General features: G+C 41.8%; 1 protein-coding gene across 6 annotated transcripts; it reads right to left on the reverse strand.

The window, feature by feature from the left end:
* Positions 1-970: 970 nt before the first annotated feature.
* hrh1 (histamine receptor H1) lies at positions 971-16,530 on the reverse strand. Of its 6 annotated transcripts, none has more exons than XM_072666037.1 (4): positions 9,416-9,541; positions 8,079-8,920; positions 5,777-6,097; positions 971-3,024 (listed from the first exon to the last, which is right to left on the reverse strand). In XM_072666037.1, the coding sequence occupies exon 4, from the start codon at positions 2,981-2,983 to the stop codon at positions 1,325-1,327; it is 1,659 nt and encodes a 552-aa protein (XP_072522138.1). In that variant the 5' UTR covers positions 2,984-3,024; positions 5,777-6,097; positions 8,079-8,920; positions 9,416-9,541; the 3' UTR covers positions 971-1,324. The 6 variants fall into 6 exon arrangements, with proteins under 6 accessions (XP_072522138.1, XP_072522137.1, XP_072522136.1 ...); XM_072666036.1 differs by having other exon boundaries at positions 3,590-6,097; XM_072666035.1 differs by having other exon boundaries at positions 971-6,097; positions 8,568-8,920.
* Between the last annotated feature and the right edge of the window lie 9,054 nt (positions 16,531-25,584).

The following is a 25,584-nucleotide window of genomic DNA, read 5'->3' on the forward strand; positions in this document are numbered from 1 at the left end:
AAATGAAATGTACAAACGTAATTCTCATGGGAGGATACTGAGGTAATATTACTGTAAAGCCTGATTGTGAACTTGTATTATATTATTTCTATAGTTTTATTGTATGAAATGGAACATGTTTTCATTTTATGCTGAATAAAAGCACTTTATTGTTAAGCACTGTTAAGCAATTAGGAATATATTAATATTATATTGGTTATAATATGGGAGAACTTTAGTCTAAAGGGATGCAAACCCATTTAAACAGTCCACATTAAACAGAATCAACAGATGCATCCGTAATTAAAAATATATACATTTCTACTATTCATGTTGCTGCTTTTGAACCCATTGCTTTTTTTAAATATAATTAAGTGATTAAAAAAAGCATTGTAATGCATTAGCTACATTAATTACTGTTTTATTATATTTGGTTTTGCATTTATTAAACATTTCTCATTAAAGGTCAATGAAGTAATGATTCCTTCACTCATGCAATTTTTTTAATGAAATTATTTGGGCGGATTGTATCAGAAACTACCTTAAGAGCATGTTTTCCTAAATGTTACCACGGAGCCGTTAAGTATGGAAACCCATTCCCACCTAATTATTCATTTCATTATTGAGATACTAAGTCATCATTTTGAGATCCTGTCTTAATTTTAAATTAATAAAAATGTTTAAATACTATGTTATTATTTTAAGAAATCTCATTGTTTTGAGATACTAAGTTATTAGTTTGAGATATTTTATTACTTTGTATACTTTCCCGTTACTTTGAGATACTCTCATTATTTTGAGATTACTTCTAAGCTATAGTTAGATTTCTTATTTTGTGATGATTTCTCATTATTTTCAGAAACATTTTCATTACTTTATAATCCTTTCTTGTCATTTTGAGATGCTTTATGGTAAAAAGCCGCAGAACATTTGAAAAGCAGCAAACACACCAGACTAAACAAAACCCAGACACAACACAACACAACCTCAGTGCCACCGAAACCAGCCGAGACTTTATTGCACACCTTTACCACGTATTTACATCTAAATCAATGGTAAATGATTTCATCTGATGCAGATTACAAATAAAAAATGTCATGTGACAGCAACAAAAGCACAATAACACTGTTCAGAACCAAAGACACAAGATCTCTGAAGCCAAGAGACGAAACGACGGACAATCATCTCCAACACACCGCAGGTGTTCAACAACACAACAGGCCAAAGAAGAAGCTGGTCAGTCTACAAGCCCCACACGGACCCCGCGAGGCCACCGCAAACGCTCAATCCAGCCCGTACGGCCGACACAGCAGAGCTCTGTTTGGGTTCGGGAGCCGGGGAAATGTCACGGTTTGATCCGGAATATCTTTTTGAACACTCTCTTGAAGTTCTCGTTGCAGAGCGGGTAGATAAAAGGGTTCAGGGTGGAGTTCATGTAGCCCAGCCAAATCGTGAACATGTGGAGGTCATGGTGAACGCAGGAGTCGCACAATGCCATGACCATGAAGGTGATGAAATAGGGGATCCAACACACCATGAAGGCAGTGATGATGAAGCCGAGCTGCCTGGCGGCTTTCCGCTCCTTGTGAACGCGCATGTTCTGGACGCACTGTCTGGACTGTTCACAGAACTTCTGCCACGTTTGCTTCAGAGTGAGAGCGTTGCTGGTGTCCATTGGTGGGCCGCTGCTGTCGTGTCCCCATGGTGATGTGGGTGACTGCGCGACATCGTCGTTGCAGAGAACGGTGGTGTACTTGTGAACATCAGTGGTGGGCGTTATCTCGCAAATATTCGCAACAGAGTTCGGCACGAGCACGTTACAGTCATTGACCGATACAAACATCTTGAGCTCATCGTTCTCCTCACACTGCAAGAACCGCAGAGGTAAAGATGGCTCTTTTGGGGACGCCTCTTCGTCAATGTCCTCCTCCTGGCTCATGGAGGAAATCTCATTCGCTTCCCTCAGACTTTTCCTCTTGTGCTTTGAGATATTAAAAAATGAGGTTTTGCGGTATTTGGGTTTTTTATCGGCCGACAAGTCGCCAACCTCCTCGTTAGTGTCCTTTGAGTTAATCGGCTGTTCCAGGGTGTACTGATCCAGGATTCCTTCGTGTTTAGAGTAAGCAGCTTGCAGAGCGAGATTCTCCTTCTCTGAGGGTTTGTAGAAAGTTCTCTGCACCTGATTTGAGTGTTGTACGGTTCCATCATGATCTGGTGGAACCCTGGGACAAGTGAGGCTCTCCCACTGTTTGTAATGTTCTCGCACAGCGATGAAAATCTGGGAGTAGAACCAGAGCATCAGAAAGGACGGAATGTAAAAGTTGAGAATGGCGGTCAGAACCTTAAACCAGGTCACGAAGCGGAAGTCCGTGTCGCACTTGCTCTCCAGCTCTGGCTTCCTCTCCACGTGGGCGAACATCCGCCAGCCCAGAATGGGGACGACCCACGTCATGGAGAGCAGCCACGCGCCACAGATCATCAGCGTGGCCCTTCCCCTCGTGCGGTACTTCAGGTACCTCAGCGGCTGCCGAACAGAGCGATACCTGTCCAAGCAGAGGATGAACAAACTGAAGATGGAGGCTGTGCTAGCCACGTAGTCCATCACCAGCCAGAACTGACAGACAACGCGACCCAGCTTCCACTCATCCTCAAGCAGATAGACCATGTTCAAGGGCATCACGGTTGCCCCAACGATAAGGTCCGCCAGCGAGAGACTGACGATGTAAAGGTTCCCCACCGTGTGCAAGGTGCGTTCCTTTCTCACAGCCAGGAGGACCAGGACGTTCATGATGACCGTCAGCAGGGACAGCGTTCCCAGGAGAATTCCCAGCACTGCAGTGTTCATGTGATGGTGGAAGGGAACGGACGCGTTGAAGTAAGTCGTCGAACTGAGGTTCGCATGGTCGTGCAGAATTTCGGGGACTCGACTGTCTGTCGTAGTTTCCATTGGAGAGGTCCAGCCACCTTGATTGTCACCTGATGTCAAACGTCTGGAGAGCTGCATCAACGCACTGGCTCTTCACAGGCATGTCCATAAGACGACTCCTGAAAAAAAGAAAACAAGAGGGAAAATTAATGAAGCTTCAGAACTAATGACACCCTGGGCTGGCAGTCAGCAGGGAAGGGATTGCTCGGATGTGCAGATGTTCTGGACGGGTCTGAAGGATCCACCAACAAGACAATGCCAGACCTCACACCCAGTGATGGAGTGGGCTGAGGAGTGAGGAAGTTCGGGTGATGTCATGGCAACACAATCAGCAGATCCAAACCCCAGTGAGAGCTGTGTGGGACTGTGTTGGGAAACGTGTGAAGAAGTGAAACCCAGCCGCTATAGGAGGTGTGTGGACAGCAGTTCATTTAGATCATCAGTTTAAGACAACATGAATACACTGCATGGCCAAAAGTTTGTGGACACCCTTTCTAATGCATGCATTCCGCTGTTAAAAGATAGATAAACATGAGCCTATTGGCACCATGCACCAAATAAAGCCCCCCAGCATTGAGGAGCTGTGGAGCAGTGGAAGAACTGTGTTCTCTGGAATGATGGTGGTGGAGCTCCATCCAGTACATTTGAATGGGATGAGTTGGGGAGTTGAGGATGAATCCTGACCTGGTCACTGAATGCTCTGAATTAGATCCTCACAGCAGTCGTCCTCCAAATCTAGTAGAAAGCCTTCTACTTCCCTGGACAGTAGAGACAGTCAATTAATAAACGAGCAGGTGTCCCAATAATATTGTCAATTTAGCATATGTACATGGAAAGGTATCGGATATTGGCACGGTCCCACAATTCCCATATCGGTGATCCCTCAAGTGTAACGCAGCAATACCATAACTACTTCCCATTACCCTTAAGCATAACAGGCTCCTTATGTAAAAATAAAAGAGGCAGATCTGGGCTGGTTGCTAAGGAACAGTCTCTATGCTCACTCTGTGAGCATAGTGCTGAAAATGTTGACAGTCACCTTCAGTCTACCTTCTCAAGTTCTCATCTGTGTCCCTCCTGCTGCTCCCCTCGCACTTCACACCAACACCCTTTGGTGTCCCAGTGGACCTCGGCCTTGCCAGCCCTCCGTGCTTCATCTTGCTATTTTGAAGGTCTCCAGCTCTTTCCCTCTCTTTGTACTCCAGTCCAAAGCAGATCAATAAACGTATAAAGATGGCTTCCCAACACCCTCCAAAAATAAACAGGTAAAGGAATTTCATTTAACACCCTTAGGTGTCTCGCAGCACCCAGGGCTTGAGTGAACGTCAATGACGGGACCTCTATGTTACAGCCCTATAATATTCCTCTATACACTACATGGACAAAAGTACTCAAAAGTATTGGGACACCTGCTTGCTGTCATTATTGTCAAGGGTATTAAAAATTAATAAGTTAATCCTGCTTTTTTACTAGATTTTGGAGGAGGAGCATTGTTGTGAGGATTTGATTGCATTCAGCAACAAAAGCTTTACTGAGGTCAGGATGTTGGATGAGATGATCACCACCCCTCCTCATCATCCCCAACTTCCCAACTCATCCCAAACCACCACCATCATTCCAGAGAACACAGTTCCTCCACTGCTCCACAGCTCCTCAATGCTGGGGGGCTTTATACCCCTCTATAGCCCACGCCTGGCATTATTAGGCAGCATGGTACCAATAGGTTCATGATGTTTGATGATCTGCTCCAGAAAGTCCTATTATTCTATTGGCTGTGCTTCTTCACTACAGGGACTGGACAAGCAAGGGTTGCAACTTTAAGTAGAAGAGGTGTCCACAAACATTTGCTCTCCATCTTCAGTCCCACCCAAATATCATGAGAATGTCTACTGGTTTCTGCCTCGTATAAACACTTACGACTCGGACTTGGACGCAGGCTTTCATTTGATGCTCAGCGCTAATCCTGGGCTCCACTCCAACCATTCCTGATCGGTGTGTTAATTTGCTGCATGTACAAACTTGCTCTGCTGACCTACATCACAGCGCTCAGGAAAGACCTGCCTTTCCTGTGAATTACTCACGACCCATCGAATCATCTCAATGAGCATTTGAACGAACGCCAGCACGACAGCAAAGGTGTAGCAGATGAGGTGGTGCTTCACAGCTTGGACAGGATGGTGATATGACACATATGGCACAGTTGATAAAATGACTGATGTATTGTTGATATTTTAAGTGTAAATATCATTTGAGGGGATATTTAGATTGATTAAATTGACAAAAGTATTGGGACGTCTGCTCATTTGTTGTCCCTTTTGAAGTCAGGGGTATTAAAGTTTATTAGAGTTTGTCCTGCGTTTTGTCTGTACTGTCCAGGAAAGACTTTCTACTACATTTCGGAGGAGCATTGCTGTGAAGATTTGATTGCATTCAGCAAAAATGCGTTAGTGAGGTCAGGATGTTGGATGATGATCACCACCTCAACTTTCTCAACTCCCCGACTCATTCCAAAATCACTGGATGGAGCTCCATCACCATCATTCCAGAGAACACAGCTCTTCCACTGCTCCACAGCTTAATGCTGGGGGGTTTTATACCCCTCTCTAGCCCACGCCTGACATTATTAGGCAGCATGGAGCCAATATGTTCATATATATCTGCTCCAGAGAGTCCTATTCTATTGGCAGTACGTCTCTGCAGGGATTCAATATGTTGTGTGCAACTTAAATTAGCTGAATGCATTTATTAGAAGGGGTGTCCACAAACATTTGGACGTATAGTTTATATTGGAAACGCATGATAGCAATCAGTATTGCAGTCCAGCCTGAAGCTCAGAGCTGGCCAACTAATTGGTCTTACTAAAAGTCTTACCTCTCTGACCATGATATGCCTTTCATTCTGATGCCATGTAGAGCTACTTCCATCTGACACAGCACGCTATACCGCAAAGTTCCTTCACCGCTCTCAGTCTTGCAGTGTGAATGTGTGGGCATGGATCAGACTGGATCGATGTTACATCAAGCTTCAGAAAGCTAACAAGCTGGATGGCTTTGCCTTATATATACTTGATGTAGAGTTTTAACAAGGGAGGCGTCGTTTGGGCTGAGAAGCTCTGCTCTTCAGTATGAGCCAATGTGCCTTGGATTTTTCTGTTTCAGGAACCCTGCTGATTCCACAGAGAGCTCAAACCATCTGATGGTAATAGAGAGATAGAGAGATAAGACTGGGCATTTAATTACTTCAGTGGAAGGAGTTCGTTAAAGGTAGGGGGTAGTGGATAACAAACTAAGTCAGGGTAAAACGGAATGGATAAGTAATGGCATCTTTACATTTTCACAGCATTCAGACAGATAATTACTCCTGTAGTATTTGAATCTCCCTCTTGGTGGCGTAATAGAGCGCCATTTTGAAGCAGGAAACATGGTGGAGGTAGTTTCATCAACATCTCACAGTGAGAGCTAGCCAGGCTAAAGTACAGCCTCCAAACATGGTGGAGGTAGTTTAATCAACATCTCACAGTGAGAGCTAGCCAGGCTAAAGTACAGCCTCCAAACATGGTGGAGGTAGTTTAATCAACATCTCACAGTGAGAGCTAGCCAGGCTAAAGTACAGCCTCCAAACATGGTGGAGGTAGTTTCATCAACATCTCACAGTGAGAGCTAGCCAGGCTAAACCAACAGCCTCCAAACATGGTGGAGGTAGTTTAATCAACATCTCACAGTGAGAGCTAGCCAGGCTAAAGCACAACCTCCAAACATGGTGGTGGTAGTTTAATTAACCACTCACAGTGAGAGCTAGCCAGGTATTCAAGTATTTGGATATTCTGATGTGTTTAGGTGGGAAAGCTGGTCTGCATTAATGGTTATGAGCTGTAAACAAAAAATTCACATTTTCACTTCTAGCAAAAAGAATCAGAATAATGAAAAAAAAAATGCTGTTATTCCATAACTACAGGATTTCACAACTACAGTTGTGAGGGCAAAAAAAATAAGTGTAGAGCCTCAGATAAGTTATTAATAAACTTGAAATGTTAGTATGTTTAAATAAACAATAGTTTCTGGGTGTCATCTGGCCAGTTTATATTGTCACTGACTGTTCACCTGCTCCAATTACAAAATTTCATGGATTTTTACTGTAAAAAAAACTAAAAGTCAGTGATTAAAAACAGAGGAGCCTTGGACTTGGCAGATAATCCCTCAAAAGTAATGCGGCCAAAGGCATCGGATCTTATGCAAGACGTGGAGTTTACTGATCTATATATAGCTTATACAGAAAATGGCCAACAGCTACAAGGAAAACATTGCACGGGATGCCTTTGCCCTCATTACTCTGTAGAACTTACCATTCAGCTAAAACCCACAGTAAGATCCATTTCCTTAACAAACAACCTGAGGGCAAAACGACCTCGTTAGTTTATAGCAGGGCTCGCACAAAGCATCAGCTCATCAACATTGTGGTTTTAATCTTCCATTTAAATGAGATGGCTTTCACCACCTCTTAAATGATTTGATGATGTCACCATGCCACAGTGGGCAGGGCAAAATAAAATGATCTAGGGATGTCCCGAGTGGATCAGGATTAGGCCCAATCCAGACCAAAGGCCAATATGTCATGGATCAAATATCTGCTATACTTATTAAGCCAGATCCAGCTCTGATCCTTTGTTTTTACCGCTGTGTTCTAGCAGAGCACCCTCTGGCGCCCTCTAGGCTTCATTAACAGACATTACTTTAAGAACTAATGCACTGTAGAACTTAACGTAATATCTGTGGTTCTAGAGCTCTGATTTCACTGCAGTGTTTTAACCCTCTGGAGTCTTATGGGCATTTCCTGGATTTCTGCATATCTTCTTAAATTGGCCTTTAAAGCATGAGCATATAAAATCATACCCTTACGTTTTTTTTTTATTAAAATGTTCAGAACAATCTCAGCTCTCTGTGTAACGAGACCCCATGTGACCAAGATCACTGTGAGAGGAGATACTCTGACCCTAAACCTGAAAAACTGAAATTTGATTTTAAAAAATTCTTCATATTTGCTGTAAAATACACAAAGAAACCACATTAACTTGTGTGGACGAACTGTTCTGGTGCTTGAAACAGGTTTACCAGGGTCTTAGCATCACAAAAGCAGTGGATTGTCTCTACAAAATAGTACATAGCTTGTGACTCACAAATCCACCAATTACAGATGAGAGGCAGATGACGGACACACAAATCCACCAGCTAGATACAGCGAGAGGCAGATACTAGTGTCTTGACCCGTCTTCACAGCCTCGTAACTCCAGATGTGAGTCACGTACGATCTGGAAATAAGATACAATAGAAAGGGCGGAGTCTACAGATTCCTGAATGTTCCTTTTCCAGGTTTAGGAAACCGTATTTCTGCGCTGTGTTCACAAATATATTAATAGAAACATTGATAACTTTGAAATTGATGTGCTGGCGTGTTCGTAGACTCTAAGGGTTGAAGAAGCTGGGAGCTGATTGCTCAGGGAGGAGAGTCAGACTGGATTATCAGATATTAAACACTATAAAAAAGTCTTTTTGATAACATTTACATTTACATTTATGGCATTTAGCAGAGCGACTTACAAAGTGCTTTGCTATTTACCCAAGAAAAACCTCAGCTAGTTAGAATAGACCAATAATTCAAAGGATACCTCCAAGCTTTAGACATTACTAAGCACAAGACAATAAGGTGACCATAGTACTCTATTCGTCCAAGTACTCTCTGAAGAGGAGGGTCTTCAGTCTGCGTTTGAAGACAGCGAGCGACTCGGCCGTTCGGACATCCAGGGGAAGTTCGTTCCACCACTTTGGTGCAGGACAGAAAAAAGTCTGGACGCTCGTCTTCCGTAGATCTTAAAGGATGGCGGGTCGAGAAGAGCCGTACTTGAAGCTCAAAGGACTCTAGGTGCGGATCGGCTTTTGACCATTGCCATCAAGTACGGAGGGGCTGGTCCGTTCTTGGCTTTGTAGACCAGCGTCAGGGTTTGGAATCTGATTCGGGCAGCTCCAGGGAAGAGAACGCAGCAGTGGAGTGATAAACATTGCGACTAAACTAAATCAGTCAGTCCAGAATGTCTGATTATAGAAACTGATCAAACTGATACTGATTAAACTGTTAAGCTGGATTATTTATACACGCACAAAAGATAACAATTGATAATATTAGCTATATTAAATGACATATTTGAGCTCCCCGTCCCACCACACATACCTATCCTACAAAAAAACCTCAGCATACAACAAGACCCTCCCGACACCATGCTTCCCAGCTACGTAACATATTAAAGAAAACTCAGCCATAAACCTTCAACTACTTCTGCTTCAGCTCTTCTCTTTCAGAATACTGAATGCTAGCCTTCAGTCATCTCACTACACGCATTCTTTAACACATATTTTGGCCTGGGAGAGCACATCAAACACAGGGAACGCAGCTGAAATGATGATAAATTATACCACAAATCATTGAAACATCTCACAAAAGAGCTACATTCATGCTCACCTTCAGAACTGCTGGACACTGCAGTATCAGTGACCTCACCATTTGAGAACAATGCCTAACATAGTTTCTGCAAGGCCTGTTTAGTTCCTGTCAGCTTTGAATAGACCCATGAGGCCTTTCTGTTTCCTCCTCCCACCCAAAGCCTTGTGTTAACCATTAATCAGAAAACAGCAACACTGATCTCAGAGCACATTCAGACATACCCTTCTGCCTGCCGAGAGCGTCTCCAACGTCTCCAAGGACAGCTTTCCACATCTTTTGGAACAAATGCTGCTGCTCTGAGCTTCTCTATGAGTAAGACTGTACTTCAGTGACATTCACATTCACACGGCATGCATTTACTGATGACCATACAGAGCAGGAGCCATCTGCATTGATGGTCTGGGTCCAGTGGCTCCTCCTCTCAAGGGGGGATCTACATATTAGGCAGCGAGTACAGAATAGTCAGTCCTGCTTCACAGCGTTCACTGTGATGTTCTAGATAATGACTGGGTCAGAACATCTCCAGCACATCAGCAAGCAAGTCTTGTGGGGTGTTCCCTACCAAAAGTGCTCCAAGGAAGGACTACCTATGAACCGGCGACAGGGTCATGGGCGCCCAAGGCTCACTGATGCTCAGGGAGGCCCCGCCCACCTCACAACTTACAGGACTTAAAGGATCTGCTGCTTACGTAGGTCTTGGTGTCCGATACCATCAGATCCATGCCTAAACAGGTCAGAGCTGTATTAGCAGTAGAACGAGGACAGCTGGTTTTAATGTTATGGCTCGTTTTTGCAGTCTGTACACACGTAGAGAGGCAGGTTATCTTCTGAGACGACCAGGCAGATGCTCCGATGGCTCGGCCTGTTTCTCATGTAAGGCAGTCTCTGCTTTGTCCGTGTGCAGCGTGAAAATAATTTCACATAGCTCAGAAAGCCTACGCTCCCTCTCCGCCATCTGCAGATAGAGCGCTGTGGGTTTAGACACAAATCTGAACGTGGCAGGAAAAAAACATACTCTAAATGGACAAAAGTATTGGGACACCTGCTCATTCAGTGTTTCTTCTGAAATCAAGGGTTTTAAAAAGAGCTGATCCTGCTTTTGTTGGAGTTACTGTAAATCTCTACTGTCCAGAGAAGAAGACTTTCTACTAGATTTTGGAGGAGCAGCATTGCTGTGAGGATTTGATTGCATTCAGCGACAAGACTGTTAGCGAGGTCAGGATGTTGGATGATTGATCACCACCCACCTCATCATCCCCAACACCCCAACTCATCCCATTCAAAAGGGCTGGATGGAGCTCCTCCACCATCATTGCAGAGAACAGCTGCTCCACAGCCCAATGCTGCTGGGGGGCTTTATACCCCTCTAGCTCATAGCTGGTATTAGGCATATACTAATCTTAGCACATCATGGATATGGTCCATACTGAAAATACACTGAAAAACGACATATTTTGGTACAAAAAGCAGTTAAAAGAATTGAAATATAATTATATATATATATAATTCTCTGATTACATATATTAAATATTAGAATTGAACTATTTAGATTTAGATTTTTAAATCTGCACTGTAAATAAATATCTTAGGAGGATAAATCCTCTCAAATGTAGTCCTAATATCTACTATTTCTCATTTTGAGATTATTCTAGAAATATTATAAGATCAATTTCACTTGTTTTAGGTGATTTCATCTACTAAAAGGGCAGAATTAATTAAAAAATTGAAATAAGACCCTTTCTGTAGATAAAAATACCCAAAATATGTCAAAATGGTTAGAATCTGAAATCTAATAATTAGAAATTGCATAGGATTTCACTTGCCAAGCCCTTGTGCAACAATGCTTTCACAAAAACAAATGTATTACTATTAAATTATATTAAAATTTGCTGAGTAGTTTAACCCAGTGACCCACTCCATCTACACCTAAATACAGGCCTTCTTTCTCATGACCTTCATGCTCACTGTGCCAGAAACTGCTCCACTCAATCTGTTGACTTTGTGATCATAATAGCATCAGTTTGCTGCTGTTTGCTCTCAGCCATCCTTTACAAAGCTCTTACAGCGGTGACTGACAGCTCCATCCACTCCTCAAGTGCTGAAGATGGGGCAGATAAGGTAAGCGTTTGCAGCTGCTGAAATAATTTACAGGACTACTGTTGGGAGACATAGACATAGACTCATCAGCCATAACATTAAAACCTCCCTTGTGCCGCCAAAACAGCTCTGACCTGACCTGGCTCCATAAGACATCTGAAGGTGTCCTGCAAGTTGTGAGGTGGGACTTCCATGGCCATCAATGTGTCTTGACCCCATGACCCTGTCGCCGGTTCACTGGTTGTCATTTCTTGGAGCACTTCTGGTAGGTACTGACCACTGCATACCGGGAAAACCCCACAAGTGTTGCCTGATGTTTCGGAGATGCTCTGACCCAGTTATCGTCTAGAAGATTCTTACGCCTTATTGAACACATCACCTTCAAGAAGTGACTTCCAGCTGATTCTGCCTCAGTCTGCACAACTATGGATGGGTTAAAGGGTCGACTAGGAAAAATGGTAATGGAGTTAATGTGCTAGTTACACTTAACCTATGTCAGCCCTAATAATTACATTTAAACAGTACAGCACCCTGACAGTAACAACTCTATTGCTATTCTATGGCCTAAAGAGGAAGGATCCAGAGGTGTGGACCTGAATTTGAATGTGAAATTCCACTGTTACCTGCAATCAACGTCAAATTATTAAGGATGTTTTATCAGGCAAATTGATTCCTTATGAACAAAGCGCTCTGACATTCAGCACAGCTTGTCTATCAGCAGGGGAGGTAGCAGAGTAGTTGTTGCTGGGCCGTCTGCTTAATGTTGTATAACCTTTTCTGCAACAGTGTGCTGGGAAAAGTGTGAGGATTTCATCACCATCAGCCAAAACCACGTCATACATTCTACACCACCAGAGAGCTGCTCGTCAAATCAGAACATCCTCTGTTGTCAGTAGTACAGGAAGCAGCTCATTAAATATATGCCAGCATATGATCTGATAATTGCACAATTTGCACAATTTCACTTTTCAGTTAAACTGACTGATGTCAAACTGACGTTCTCGCCAAAGTTCATGTCAAACAATCAAGCAATTACAGGTCCACATGCTCTTCTGTTAGGTTTTTTCTTTTTCTTCCCTACAATTAAATGCATACACCTAACCGTAAGTCCTCTAGCTATGCAACTCAGGATTAGAGGATGGCCCTGTAATTCATAAACCAACCAAGCCATTTATGATTCATTTCTACTAATTTTCTATTTGGATGCTTTTCTCTAATTTGCATAATAGTTAAAACCCCCCAAGCAACCATCAAAACCAGGATTTCTGCAAAACAGCCCCACACTAGAGCATAAGGCCTCACTGGGCTGCAGTGCTTGGACCCCAAGTATTGCCACTGCCATTGCAGCCCTATTTATTAGTTTATTATCCTGTTTATTCCCAACACTCAAACATCTCGTCACATTCATCTCACTAGTCAGTGTGAAACAATCCAACATCATTGCTCTTTCCTAATTCTTGTTTATTCCTAACACTGGAACAATGTCTCGTGTGAACAGGGTGTTAGGAGTTCTCGTCAAACAACTCGACATCATTGTTTTTTAATCCTGATAATTCTCACAGTTTGTCAACTTCGGACCAAGACTGTGAAGAAGTGGTTATGGGAACCAGCACACCCAACTTTTTTAAAGTGTACTGTACTGCTGTACTGTAGGAAATTCTCAAAGAGCGTGGAGCCCTCAAGTTACAAGGACAGACAGGACCTTTGGGATATGTGATCTTATGCTGTGATTAGGACTCACGTCATTATATATTTGTACAGTACAACAAAATTATTATCTGTACATGTCCCAACTTGGAAAGCTGGGGTCAGAGCACAGGGTCAGCCATGCTACAGCATCCCCTTGAACAGAAAGGGTTAAGGGTTAGGCTTAGGGGCCAAAGAGTGGCAGTGGGTAGTGAACCGACAACCTTGTGATCAATAATCACTGGGACCACCACTGCCCTGAATTAAACAGGGTGGCTGGAAGGATGGCAGTGTTACAGGGTGGCTTGTTTTTTTGAGGGGGGATGCCATCGTGACTGGCGTTCCCCCTCGAATGAAGCTCTAAGTTCCTAAAAATAAGGGTACTAAAGGGTTCTTTGGGTTTTTATAAAGGGTTCTTGGAGTGGTGCCATAGAAGAACCATTTTAGGTTCTATAAAGAACGTGAAGAACGTGAAGAACTTTTAGAATGGACTTCTGGACTTCTTATAACGGCCAATTTAAAGCTATAAAAAGGTTCTTCACACATACACTTTATGGACAAAAGTATTTGGACATAAAAAAAAACCCTGTTAAAAAACACGTATCCTGCTTTTGTTGGATTAACATTGCTGTGAGGATCTGATTGAAAAAGCATTAGGATGTTGGATGATTGATCACCATCCTACCTCATCATTCCCAACTCAGTAGCTGAAAGCATTCAGTAGCAAGGGCGTCCACAAGCATTTGAACATATAGTGTGTATATCACTTTAACAAAAAATGCTCTTTATGGAACCAAAAATGGTAGCCCCTACAGCCTGCTGGCAAAAAAGAGAGAAAAAGCCTGAATAAGTGGCTGGAGAAAGCTAACGAGTGCTTTCAGGCAGGTGTGATAGGTGACACAATTAAGCCATTACCATCCTACCATGCTCTGTGGAGTGCAGATAAAGCCCAGTTGACCTCAATTTTAGATCAAGATGGATAGAGGAGAAGATCTAAGTGGCTTTGAAAGAGGCTTCATTATTGGAGCACGGATGGAGCTTGACTGAGCCGTATGTTCTACAGTCCCACCTGCATTCAGATCCGGGGGGGAAAACGTCAGTAAAGGCTGGACACTGTGGTGGAAAGTGCTCATGATGCTCATGCATTAGTGCAATATGTAGGAGCAGCTGTTCCTCAGGTGGCTGAGAATGTCAATGCAGGACGTGATCAGACGGCGTCTGCAAGAACAGTCAGTAAACAACCACACGGAGAAGAATATTACAGAGAGGCTCCAACGAATAAACCCCTCATTACAAAGACGAGCGCACATTTGGCATGGTTTGAATCCCCGTAGAGTGGAGGGTCACTGCCAGTCAATACAACGTTATTCAGATGGATCACTTTTATCCTATGATGATGAGGTCTCTTTCAGGACGACCGTGCCTCCATCCGCAGGGGTCACTGAGTGGTTTGATGAGAATGGAAATTATGTAAATCATATGCTAAAGGCCTTTGCGGGCCCTCAACTCGAGAGCTGCAGGAGGTGTAAGATGTATTGGGCTGAATGAAATATCTTCTGGAAGAACATTGTTCAATCCCTCGAGTTCAGTTCCTGAAGATGTAGAATCTATTCCAGGAAACACCAGGGATGTCCTGGAAGCTTCAGTGGTCTAACATCTACTGAGATTCTTAATGTTGTCCATTAGTTCGTCCCACTGTCGAATAAGATACAGTGGCTAGCCCTGCGCTTCCTCTCAGTCTGAGGCTGAGGCATCTGAGGGCATGTCCAGTGAAAATTCTCAAAATAATGGCTACTGTTTACACAATTATGATTCAGTACCTTAAAATATACACATTTTCTAAAATATTTATCTCAGAATATAAATATAATGACCACATTTCTCAAAATAATGACTACAGTGCACACATTTATGACTCAATACCATGAACTAGACTCATTTACTAAAATATTTTACTCAGAATATCAATATAATGACCATATTTCTCAAAATAATGGCTACAGTTCACACAATTATGATTCAGTACCTTAAAATATGCTAATTTTATGAAATAGTTCTCTCAAAATATCAATATAAAGACCACATTTCTCAAAATAATGGCTATTGTTCACACAATTATAATTCAGTACCTTAAAATATGCTAATTTTCTAAAATATTTTCCTCAGAATATCAATATAATTAACATATTTCTCAAAATAATGACTACAGTGCACACATTTATGACTCAATACTTCAAATATCAATCAGAATATCAATATGAAGACCACATTCTTCACAATTAGGACTCAATACCATGAACTATGCTCATTTATTAAAATATTTTTCTCAGAAAATCAATATAATTACCATATTTCTCAAAATAACGGCTACAGTTCACACAATTATGACTCAGTACCTCAAAATATAAATTATTTCTAAAATATTTCCCTCAGAATATTAATAAAAAGACCACATTCTTCACATTTATGACTCAATACAATGAAATATACTCATTTACCAAAATATTTTAGTCAGAATATCAATATAAAGACCAATTTCTCACAATAATGACTCAATATTAATAATGACTCAATACTTTTAAATATTCAAATGTTCCCAAATCTTAGGATTACTTAACATAAGGACATAATTTCTCAATATTATGATATAATACCTCGAGATAATATCTTGACATTTTGATTTACTATCTCAGACATTATCTCGAAATAATGGACTAAAATCTTGTGAAAATAATCTGGAGAAAGTAGCTAGTACTAGCTATTTATATCAAAAGGGAAATATTAATCAGCTAATGTGTTTAATATGATTAAATAAGTTTAGCACTCGCTTTAAAACATGCTCCCATATTTCAATATTAAAATATCCTTCTCTTTCCAATCAATTTCCACATCGATAACGACATAAAGTCTAACAATATTAATTGAATAAAACCGAAAAGCCAGAAAAACGAAGCCGGTCCACCTTAAATACTGCCGCAGCTCCACTCCGGCGCCCGAGGCGCTCCACGCTCAAACCGCTGCAGGATTTAAGGTGGACCGGCGAATCCGAGTTGCAGAAGTTCCCTCACCACCTGTGGAGCGCTGCTGGGAACAGCGCAGCCTTTCGAGCCTGTTAGCCTCCATCACCCACGGGCTTCACCCCTGAACACAGCTGCAACTCTCTCCTCACAAACTCTGAGTAACACCAGCCACAGGTTGATGGCAGCTCAAAGCCACGGCACGGTTCTCGGCTCCTTACCGTTTAGACTCCCGAGCAGAAGTGGCGTCCGGGGGGAACCAGCACTGTACCTCCAGTAAGGCTACGGAGGGGCTGCTAATGCATTACTGTCCTGATTGTGAGCTCCCTCATGGCTGAGACAGTAGCACACACCCACAAGGCTCTCTCTCTCTCTCTCCACACACACACACACACACACTTCCTCAAGCCCACCAACCTGGCCAGCTCATTTCATGTAATAACTGAGGTCATTTACACAACCAAGGAGTGTGAGGTCATAATAACTGTATGATGTCAGTCAGTGTTATTGTCAGATTTTGACTTGACCAAGGTGATATTTGAACATTCGGGGGCCTCAAACCCTCACACCTGCTTTAATAAATACCACATATACCAATAAATATCAACTAAAGTGAAGTAAATAGACATTAAATACAATTTTAATCTTCATTTTGAATCATTTTTACAAACAAAGTAAAGGTAAAAATAATAATTACCCATGTCCATTAAAATTAATACAAGATTTGGTGTGAAATTATTTATTATGGAGGAAAAAAACGGACGTGGATCCACACAAATATTGCTTTTATATTTGCGATCAAAACTCATGTTTCTTCTGAGGTTTAGTTATTGTAATAAAACATAATATAATAATATAATAATTATGTTTTACCTGTTTTGCATGTTATTCCCTCCTGTTCAATGTGTTTTATAAACATGCTTTAGGCCAAAAGCATATCCAAACAGTGTATCGCCAAACAGCGTCTCGGGTATCAGGCAGTGTATTTATAACCACTGGTGTAAAGTGTCTTATACTCTTCTGACGTCTGGTTCCCTTGACCACCACTGTGAACCACTGTTCTGGCGCGGCGCATTTCTCTACAATGTAGCATTTTACACCAATCCCACTCTAAATTAAACTCTAGATCATTAGCTATTATGTTAATTCTGAATGACTTGTTCATACATATTTATTTTAAAAAATCATTGACATTCCCCTTTAATGCAACTTAGCCTAACACCTGTGGTCGTAGATGCTAGCTGCTATAGTTTAGCATGACCTATAACAAGGGTAATATCGGTAGCGGGAAAACTAAAAACGGAATTAGGTAAACTAATTCTAATAGTTCAGGTGAGCTAAAACTAAACAATGTTTAATCAAGTTATAGGGCCCCCTAGTGGCCTGGAGAGCTAATTATCTTGCTTATAGCAAAAAATGTAATTAATTAAACACACCTCAGCTTCAGCTTATAGGAGGCTAATGAGGTTAAATACGTTTGGTGTGCTTCGCTACGCCTAGCATGCTAAATAGCATCTTCTAATTGAAAACAATGGCAGTAAATCCTTAAACCTTCTCGATTTTCAACCCTCAGTGTGTACCCTGAGCCATGTCCACATCGAGTTATTGATCCCTAGTGTAATAACCTGTAGGCTACAGCCTTAGCAATAACAAAGCCATGACTACAGCGCAATATATATATATATATATATATAATTAATTTTTGGGGGACTATTTTGCCTCACAACACCCTGCATGTTACTCTGCTCAGGGCCTGTATTTTGTAAACATGCTTCAGGCCAAACCCTTATCAAACCCATATTGCATATATCTCAGGCATCAGGCAGCGTCTTCATCACCATTAGGTGAAGAACTTTCTGTGAGGAGCTTTTAGTAGAGCTTCAGACGTCTGCTTCCCGTCACCTCCACTGGGGCTGTAGTGGCTCAGCGGTTGTGGGATACCTGGTCTCTGCAACCTGCCCTTGAGCAAGGCCTTCACTCTCTCTGCTCCCTGGGTGCCACAGCAATGGCTGCCCACCACTCCGGGCATGTATGATCACTGTCACTGTGTGTGTTTGATCACTAGTGTGTGTTTGTGTGTGTGTGTGTATGTGTGTGTGTATTCACGAGGCTAACGAATCGGGTGTATCTCTTGAATTGCAATGCCTCTGACCTGCGCCGTTCTTTACTGCAGCTACTGACTGTAGGATTTCTGCATTCAAGAACCAAAGGAGTAGCTCCTTATGACTGAGGTATGCTAATGAAGTATTTTGTGGCCTTGCTAAATAATTGCTGATGCTTCTATGCTTTTTTTTTCATCTACCCCAAGCAGCCTCTAGAATCAAATGAGCTTCATAACAAGTATTATGGATTCCAAGAAGCCCGGTCACGTCTGTTTGTCCTTTGATGTTTCTATTGTTCAGCTTCGCTTCAAAGCAGCAAGACGTCCACAAGCACAAACACAGGCGTGCATTAAAGGGCCAATATCCCAACGCTTCCTGTGTTGTGTTTTTGTGCTTTTAAGTACTAATATATATAATTATTTATTAATATGTTATTTTTATACAATTTTTCAAACCTGGCTGTCCAATCGATGTCGATATTACTGCCCCTTTAAAGCTGATGTATGCTAATGAGCTTGGTTCTGATTGGCTGTCTGTCTGTACTATGCCTCATTCAGAGCGCAGTGCAGGCTAAAACGCTGCTTATAACTTCGCCTTAAGTGGGCGGGGCTAAACTGATTAGCCACAACATTAAAACCACTGATTGGGTGGGTTACAGTGAATAACATTAATAATGTGGTTCCAATATCAGCTGTCAAGGGGTGGAGATACTAGGCAGCAAGTGAACAGTGAGGTCCTTCAGGTCTGGTGTATAATAATAAAGAGACAGAAGACTTTGAAGAACCATTTGTGACGTTCTAGACAATGACTGGGTCAGAACCTCTCCAAAACATCAGGGGTGTTCCTGGTATGCAGTGGTCAGTACCTACCAAAAGTGCTGCAAGGAAGGACAACCGGCGAAGCTGCTCAAGGCTCATTGATGATGGTTGGTGCATGATCTTCTGCTAACGTTGGTCTGGGTTGTAGACACCACAGGACACCTTCAGAGGTTCTGTGGAGTCCACGCTGCAAGTGATCAGCGCTGTTTCGGTGGCACGAGAGGAGTCTACACAACATAGGCAGGTGGTTTTAATGTTATGGCTGATTGGTAAGTGATGTAAGTGCTTGTGTTTTTGTGACATCACAAATGCAGTGGATTTACAACAGGCTGTTATGGACAGGAGAGTGGACCGTTCCAATGTTTACAGACTAAATCAAACTATTGTGAGTCCAAACAGGAGGGAAATATGGGTTTGCTTGATATGGGCTCTTTAAATTCTCTACATTAGAAACACAGATCAGGGAGCACACATGCAGTGTAATGGTTATCAGTGCATGTGAAATGGAAATAAGGAAGAAGCTGGGTCCTTCTAAAGGTCATTCTCAGCGGGACAAATAATAACATCGGCTTTTGTCAACCTTTAGTGGGTCCCTGTGAGCTGATTTGTATGAATATATGTATGAACGCAGGAGAAGGGCCCTTAAACCAGAGCCACGGCACATATTTACATAGACAGGAACCCCACTGTAAAGCTTTATGCTATGTGAAACAGGTGTTCTTTGATACAGGCTCAGGCACGATTGCCAATAAATGGAATTTAAATGACCACCCAAACACTGTGATGATTACCTAGCAATGTCTTCACTCATTTGTCTCTGAAGACACAGTCCAGGACCATTTTATCCATTACTGTGGAGTTAAAATTGATTTCTCAGCTCAATTTCCACTGCAAACAAAAGGAACCTGTCTAGGCAAACAGTTCTGGGCCGTAACGGCGGAGAACTCGCTCGAAGGTGTGAATGGACTGGTTTGAAAGTGGGCCGCGGGTGGTGTTACCGTTTCAAGCTTTTCAAACAGGGATGGAGATGTCTTAGGGGTGGTGGATGTTTCTTTCTATATATATATATATATATATATATATAGGACTCTTCTAATCAGTGCACACACACAGCTTATTTAGTCCCTGTAGAGAAGTACTGCCAATAGAATAGGACTCTCTAGCAGACACTTAAACCTATTGGCACCATGCTGCCCAATGCCAGGCGTGGGCTAGTATGAAGCCCCCCAGCATTGAGGAGCTGTGAAGCAGTGGAGGAACTGTGTTCTCTGGAATGATGGTGGTGGAGCTCCATCCAATACTTAGCAAGTTGGGGAGTTGGGATGATGAGGTGGTGTGGTGATCATCATCCAACATCCTGCCGTCACTAACGCTCTTGTCAGTGAATGCAATCAAATCCTCACAGCAATCCTCCTCCAAAATCTAGCAGCAAACATTCTTCCCTGGACAGTAGAGACTAGTTACTCCAACAAAAGCAGGATCAACTCTTTTTAATACCCCTGATTTTTTCAGAAAAAACAATGAAGGGGCAGGTGTCCAAATACTTTTGTCTGTTGCACATGTTTCCCACAGCCTATGCTCAAAAACAGAGCTCACACTAACGTGCATGCAGAGTGCACATTAAATATATAGCACCAAATGTGGGCCGCGACCAGAGCCCAGTGACTCAACACACACCAGCAGGTGCGGCCCTCAAGCTTTATTCATATTTTGTCAATGTTTTATGTATCTCCTTCTGGATGCGAATGTCAAGCATCGGCGCTCTGTAAATAACTATAATGGCTCCCGCAGTACGGCCGCTTTGTGTTGCCCACTGGCTGGCAATCAAAGGCACTCAAGACCCCAGCCATCCTGATTGATCCGAGCAATTTCTGGCTGAGAAAAAGAGACAAGGGGGATGCGTTATCTTTTTTCCTGCCTGCACCTCCTCAAACAGAGGCCGATGAACCGGATTCAATTGAAATCTATGGGAGTTAACTTAACCAGGCTTTTTCTGCTGTGCTAAATTGCAGCTTTTGCACGTTTAGAGGTCTAAAAGCATGCCATTACACGTACAGACATGCTGCTAGTCATGGCTTATAATGAAGAAAATGTCATTTTAGAATTTTTTAATTAATAAAATTTTTTTTAAAGGAAAATTAGGAGAAATCTGGAATATTTCATCGTTCACATCAGAAAAAAAACATCAGAACATTGGAATTGTTCATTGTTTCTTCTGAAATCAAGAGTATTAAAAAGAGCTGTTGGAGTAACGAGACTCTACTGTCCAGAGAAGAAGACTTTCTACTAGATTTTGTCCAGAAATGCTTGTGTAAAGCCTGTCCTTTGTATGGTGTCTCAAAGCGTGAATTACACCTCCCGACTGTAGGGGGAGCCCAGGCGCACGAAATACCAACCCTCGCTTAAAACTCTCCTTGCTTACTGAAAGAAAATCAGCGTAACAATGCTGTTATTGCTGTTTTATCCCAAAATACAATATGGACAAAAGTATTTGGACACCTGAATTGTGCTCTAAAATGTGCAGGAAAAATAATACATACACGTATACAATTTTGTTTCCTGTAAAGTTTTATTTATTATACATGTCATGATTCAGTATCTACTATAACACTGGGCAACCCTTACTTTACATAAAATGTAAACCTAGACCTAGCCCTGGTCCTAATCCTTAGCATTGCAGTGATGCCTTTTTTTTTTTTTTATAAAGGGTTGGATATGATGGTCTGTTTTCATATTTCACTGTAAAATAGCTCCAACTCTTTTATTTACCTTCTGAGAACGTCCGCACTGCTGCAGCCAGCTTGGGATAATGTCTGTTAGGAACACCAGATGGCGCTCTGAGCACCTTGATTAGCACTGGACATCCCTAACATATATATATATATATATATATATAAATACATGGTATTCAGAAGCTTGTAACAGACATAAGCACCCACATGAGCCTGTGTGTCGCCCACACTGACACCCAGGAACCTCCAGGATCTAGAAGCTATAAAATTAATCTCTCAGTGTACATCAAATAGCCATGGTGGCTAATCTGGTGCTCCTGAAGGCCTGACCAATGAGAGAGCTTACTTAGCAGATACCATGTCGAGTGTTGGGACCCCTCTATATGTTCAGAGTCAGTTTTTTTTTTTTTTTGATGATACTAAGATATAAAAACCACATTCAGCAAACATAGCCGCTCATTAATTTAGAACCTAACATTAATACTATTCTTAACCAACATGAAAGCTTTCAATTTTCTCAAGTATTATAAGAATAAACTCAACAAGCTCAATCATCCCATCTTACGGAGGTGATTATCGCAGTGTGTGCTCTCAGTGCCGTCTACAGAGAACCCTCCTGATACAATAATAAAGACAACCATGACATCTGCTGGATAGTGTGTGCTCCTCATCCACTGGTATAGTGCAGGGTGGATTCACCTCTGTACATCCACACTCTTAAAGAAAAGGGTTCTTCAAGGGTTCTTAAATACAGACAATGGCTCTATACAGTATTACAACAACCTAAAGAATCATTTGCTTGCTGGATGGGTTCTTTTCCATGCAGTATAAAGGGTTCCCCTATCATTATCCACATAGACCCATTTGAGAGCTTGGAGGATATTTGTAATACCCATTTCTTACCATTTGTTGGAGTAACTAGTCTCTAGTGTCCAGAGAAGAAGACTTTCTACTAGATTTTGTCCAGAAATGCTTGTGTAAAGCCTGTCCTTTAATGGAGGCTCAAAGTGTGAATTACACCTCCCGACTGTAGGGGGAGCCCATGAGCACGAAATATCTTATCTTATAGTGATATGCTCTTATCACTGTTTCATCCCAATACACTATATTGACAAAAGTATTTGGACACCTGATTTGTGCTCTAAAATGTGCAGAAAAAATAATAATAATTGTTTACTGTAAAATTGTATTTATCTTACATGTGTAATGATTCAGTATCTACTATAACATTGGGCATAGGGACATAAGGGTCTTAAACTTAACCCTTACTTTACCTAAAATTGGTAAAGTGAAGTAAATATCATTGATGGTCTGGTGATGATATCAGGCAGCGAGTGAACAGTCAGGTCTTATAGGTGATGGAGATGTTGGCAATGGGCGAGCGTGAGAATCTGGACAAAGGAGGCCTACAAAATATTATTAGGCAGGTGGTTTTAATGTTATGGCCGATCAGTGTAGTATATAACCATTCTTTCCCCAATGCGGTCTCTCTCTCTCACTCAGCTTCTTCTACAAGCCGTACTCCACCCTCTCTTTACCTCCGCCCCACTTTTCCTCATCCACAATCTCTCTCTTCTTTTGGCATTTGATTTGGAAGTCACACAGGCGCCCACGTGAGGACTAGCTGCTGTTATGTAATGTTCCCCTTCCCCACGGGCGCACACTCCACTCCACACAATGGACCCCTGTCCTCCCCTCCCTCCCGTCCCCCCAGCCCCGCCTCCTCGTATAAAAACCTCACGCCGGTTCCGTCAGCTCCTGAACGCTCCCTTCTGCCAGACCCCTATTCTTCACCGCTGTTAAAGGAGCTGTTGAGGGTCATTTTTAACCCCTCTCTAGGCTTTGTATAATGAATAAGCTTCTACTATAATTGATTCAGTATCTACTTTAAAGGATTCAGTATCTAGTACAATAATTATGCATCTACTACAAATGATTCAGTAACTGCTCTAAATGATTCTGTATCCACTTTGAATGGTTCAGAATCTAGTATAATGATTATGCATCTACTATAAATGATTCTGTATCTACTGTAAATGATTCAGTATCTACTATAGATGATTCTGTATATACTATAAATGATTCAGTAACTGTTCTACATGATTTTATATCTACTATAAATGGTTCAGTATCTACTATAATGATTATGCATCTACTAAAAATGATTCAGTAACTGCTATAATGATTCTGTAACTGCTCTTAATGATTCTGTAACTGCTCTTAATGATTCTGTATCTACTATAAATGATTCAGTATCTACTGTAATGATTCTGCATCTACGATAAATGATTTAGTAACTGCTATTAATGATTCAATGCCTGCTCTAAATGATTCAGCAGCTATTATAAATGATTCTGTATCTACTATAAATGATTCAGTATCTACTATAATGATTCTGCATCTACGATAAATGATTTAGTAACTGCTATTAATGATTCAATGCCTGCTCTAAATGATTCAGCAGCTATTATAAATGATTCTGTATCTACTATAAATAATTCAGTACTTGCTATACATGATCCAGTAACTCCTCTAAATGATTCTGTATCAACTATAAATAATTCAGCATCTGCTATAAGTGATTCAGTATCCACAGTTAAGTAAATAATTCAGTATCTACTATAAACTAATTAGTATATACTATAAATGATTCAGTAACTACTATAAATGAATCAGTATATACTATAAATGATTCAGTAACTACTATAACATTGGGCATATGGACATAAGGGTCCTATAATCTAAATATAATATTTAATATAATATAAAAATATAAACCTAGACCTAGCCCTAATCCTATCCCTATCCCTAATACTGTGCAGAATCAACTGAACTCACGGTGTTATAATTTAGGCCTGCAGTTAGAACCATGCTAACAGTTGGCCTTAAGCTTCCATTACTTGTTAGCTAACTTCGGACCCCAAATATGTATCAGCTGATCGACTACATCTGCGAAAATGTGTGTGTGTGTGTGTGTGTGTCCTGGGGGGGAGGGGGGTTGTGGCATGGGGTGGTCTGATGATTAGCGAGGAGAAGAGGGACTCGATGAGGACAGGAAGGACGGCATCTGGCAGCGCTCGAATGACTCTTCGTTTAGGAACTGGGGTAAATGGGGTAAAATGGAGTGTGCTGTTCTCCTGTCACACCGATCCTCATGCTCGCCACTGACGGAGGGTCGTACTGAGGCTACCTCGCCTCCGAGGTCAAGGGAATTTTGCTAACATGCTGGGAACGCAGTGGTGTGATGTCACATGTGGGAACACTTCCTGCAGTTTAACGTCTGCCTCTCCTGGGTGCTCATTCCCTGACCCACAGTGGAACAGCATATAAGTCCAGTGTTCTTAAAGCAACGTCCTGCATCAGCTCCACCTTAAATCAGCAGCTTCAGGATCATGCCGACGCTCCACTGCCTGCAACAGGGAGAGCGGCGTCTCCGTCATTCCCACTCCGGGCCGGAAGTTTTATTGTTGAGATCTCTCTCCAGAACCACGAGGGGGCGCTCAAAGCAGGACTATAATAAATACAGTAAGCATTTAGTCTATTTACTACAGTGGTGTAAAAGTGAATTACACTCCCCACCTGTAGGGGGAGCCCCGAAGCAAAAAATACCAATTCAGAAGATGTTTTATAGAAAAATATAAATCTAATTTAAATGTTTGATCACTGACTGGACTGAGAAAAAAAATTAGGTGTGTGTTTCTGGAGATCGAAGAGAGCAAATCATGGTGATTAGAT

This window comes from Salminus brasiliensis, chromosome 21 (assembly GCF_030463535.1).
Source record: "Salminus brasiliensis chromosome 21, fSalBra1.hap2, whole genome shotgun sequence".
NCBI classification, from domain to species: Eukaryota; Metazoa; Chordata; class Actinopteri; order Characiformes; family Bryconidae; genus Salminus; species Salminus brasiliensis.

What these genes read in the sequence shown, in the direction of transcription:
- hrh1 (XM_072666039.1), bottom strand. Translation starts at nt 2,983, where the DNA reads ATGCAGCTCTCCAGACGTTTGACATCAGGTGACAATCAAGGTGGCTGG.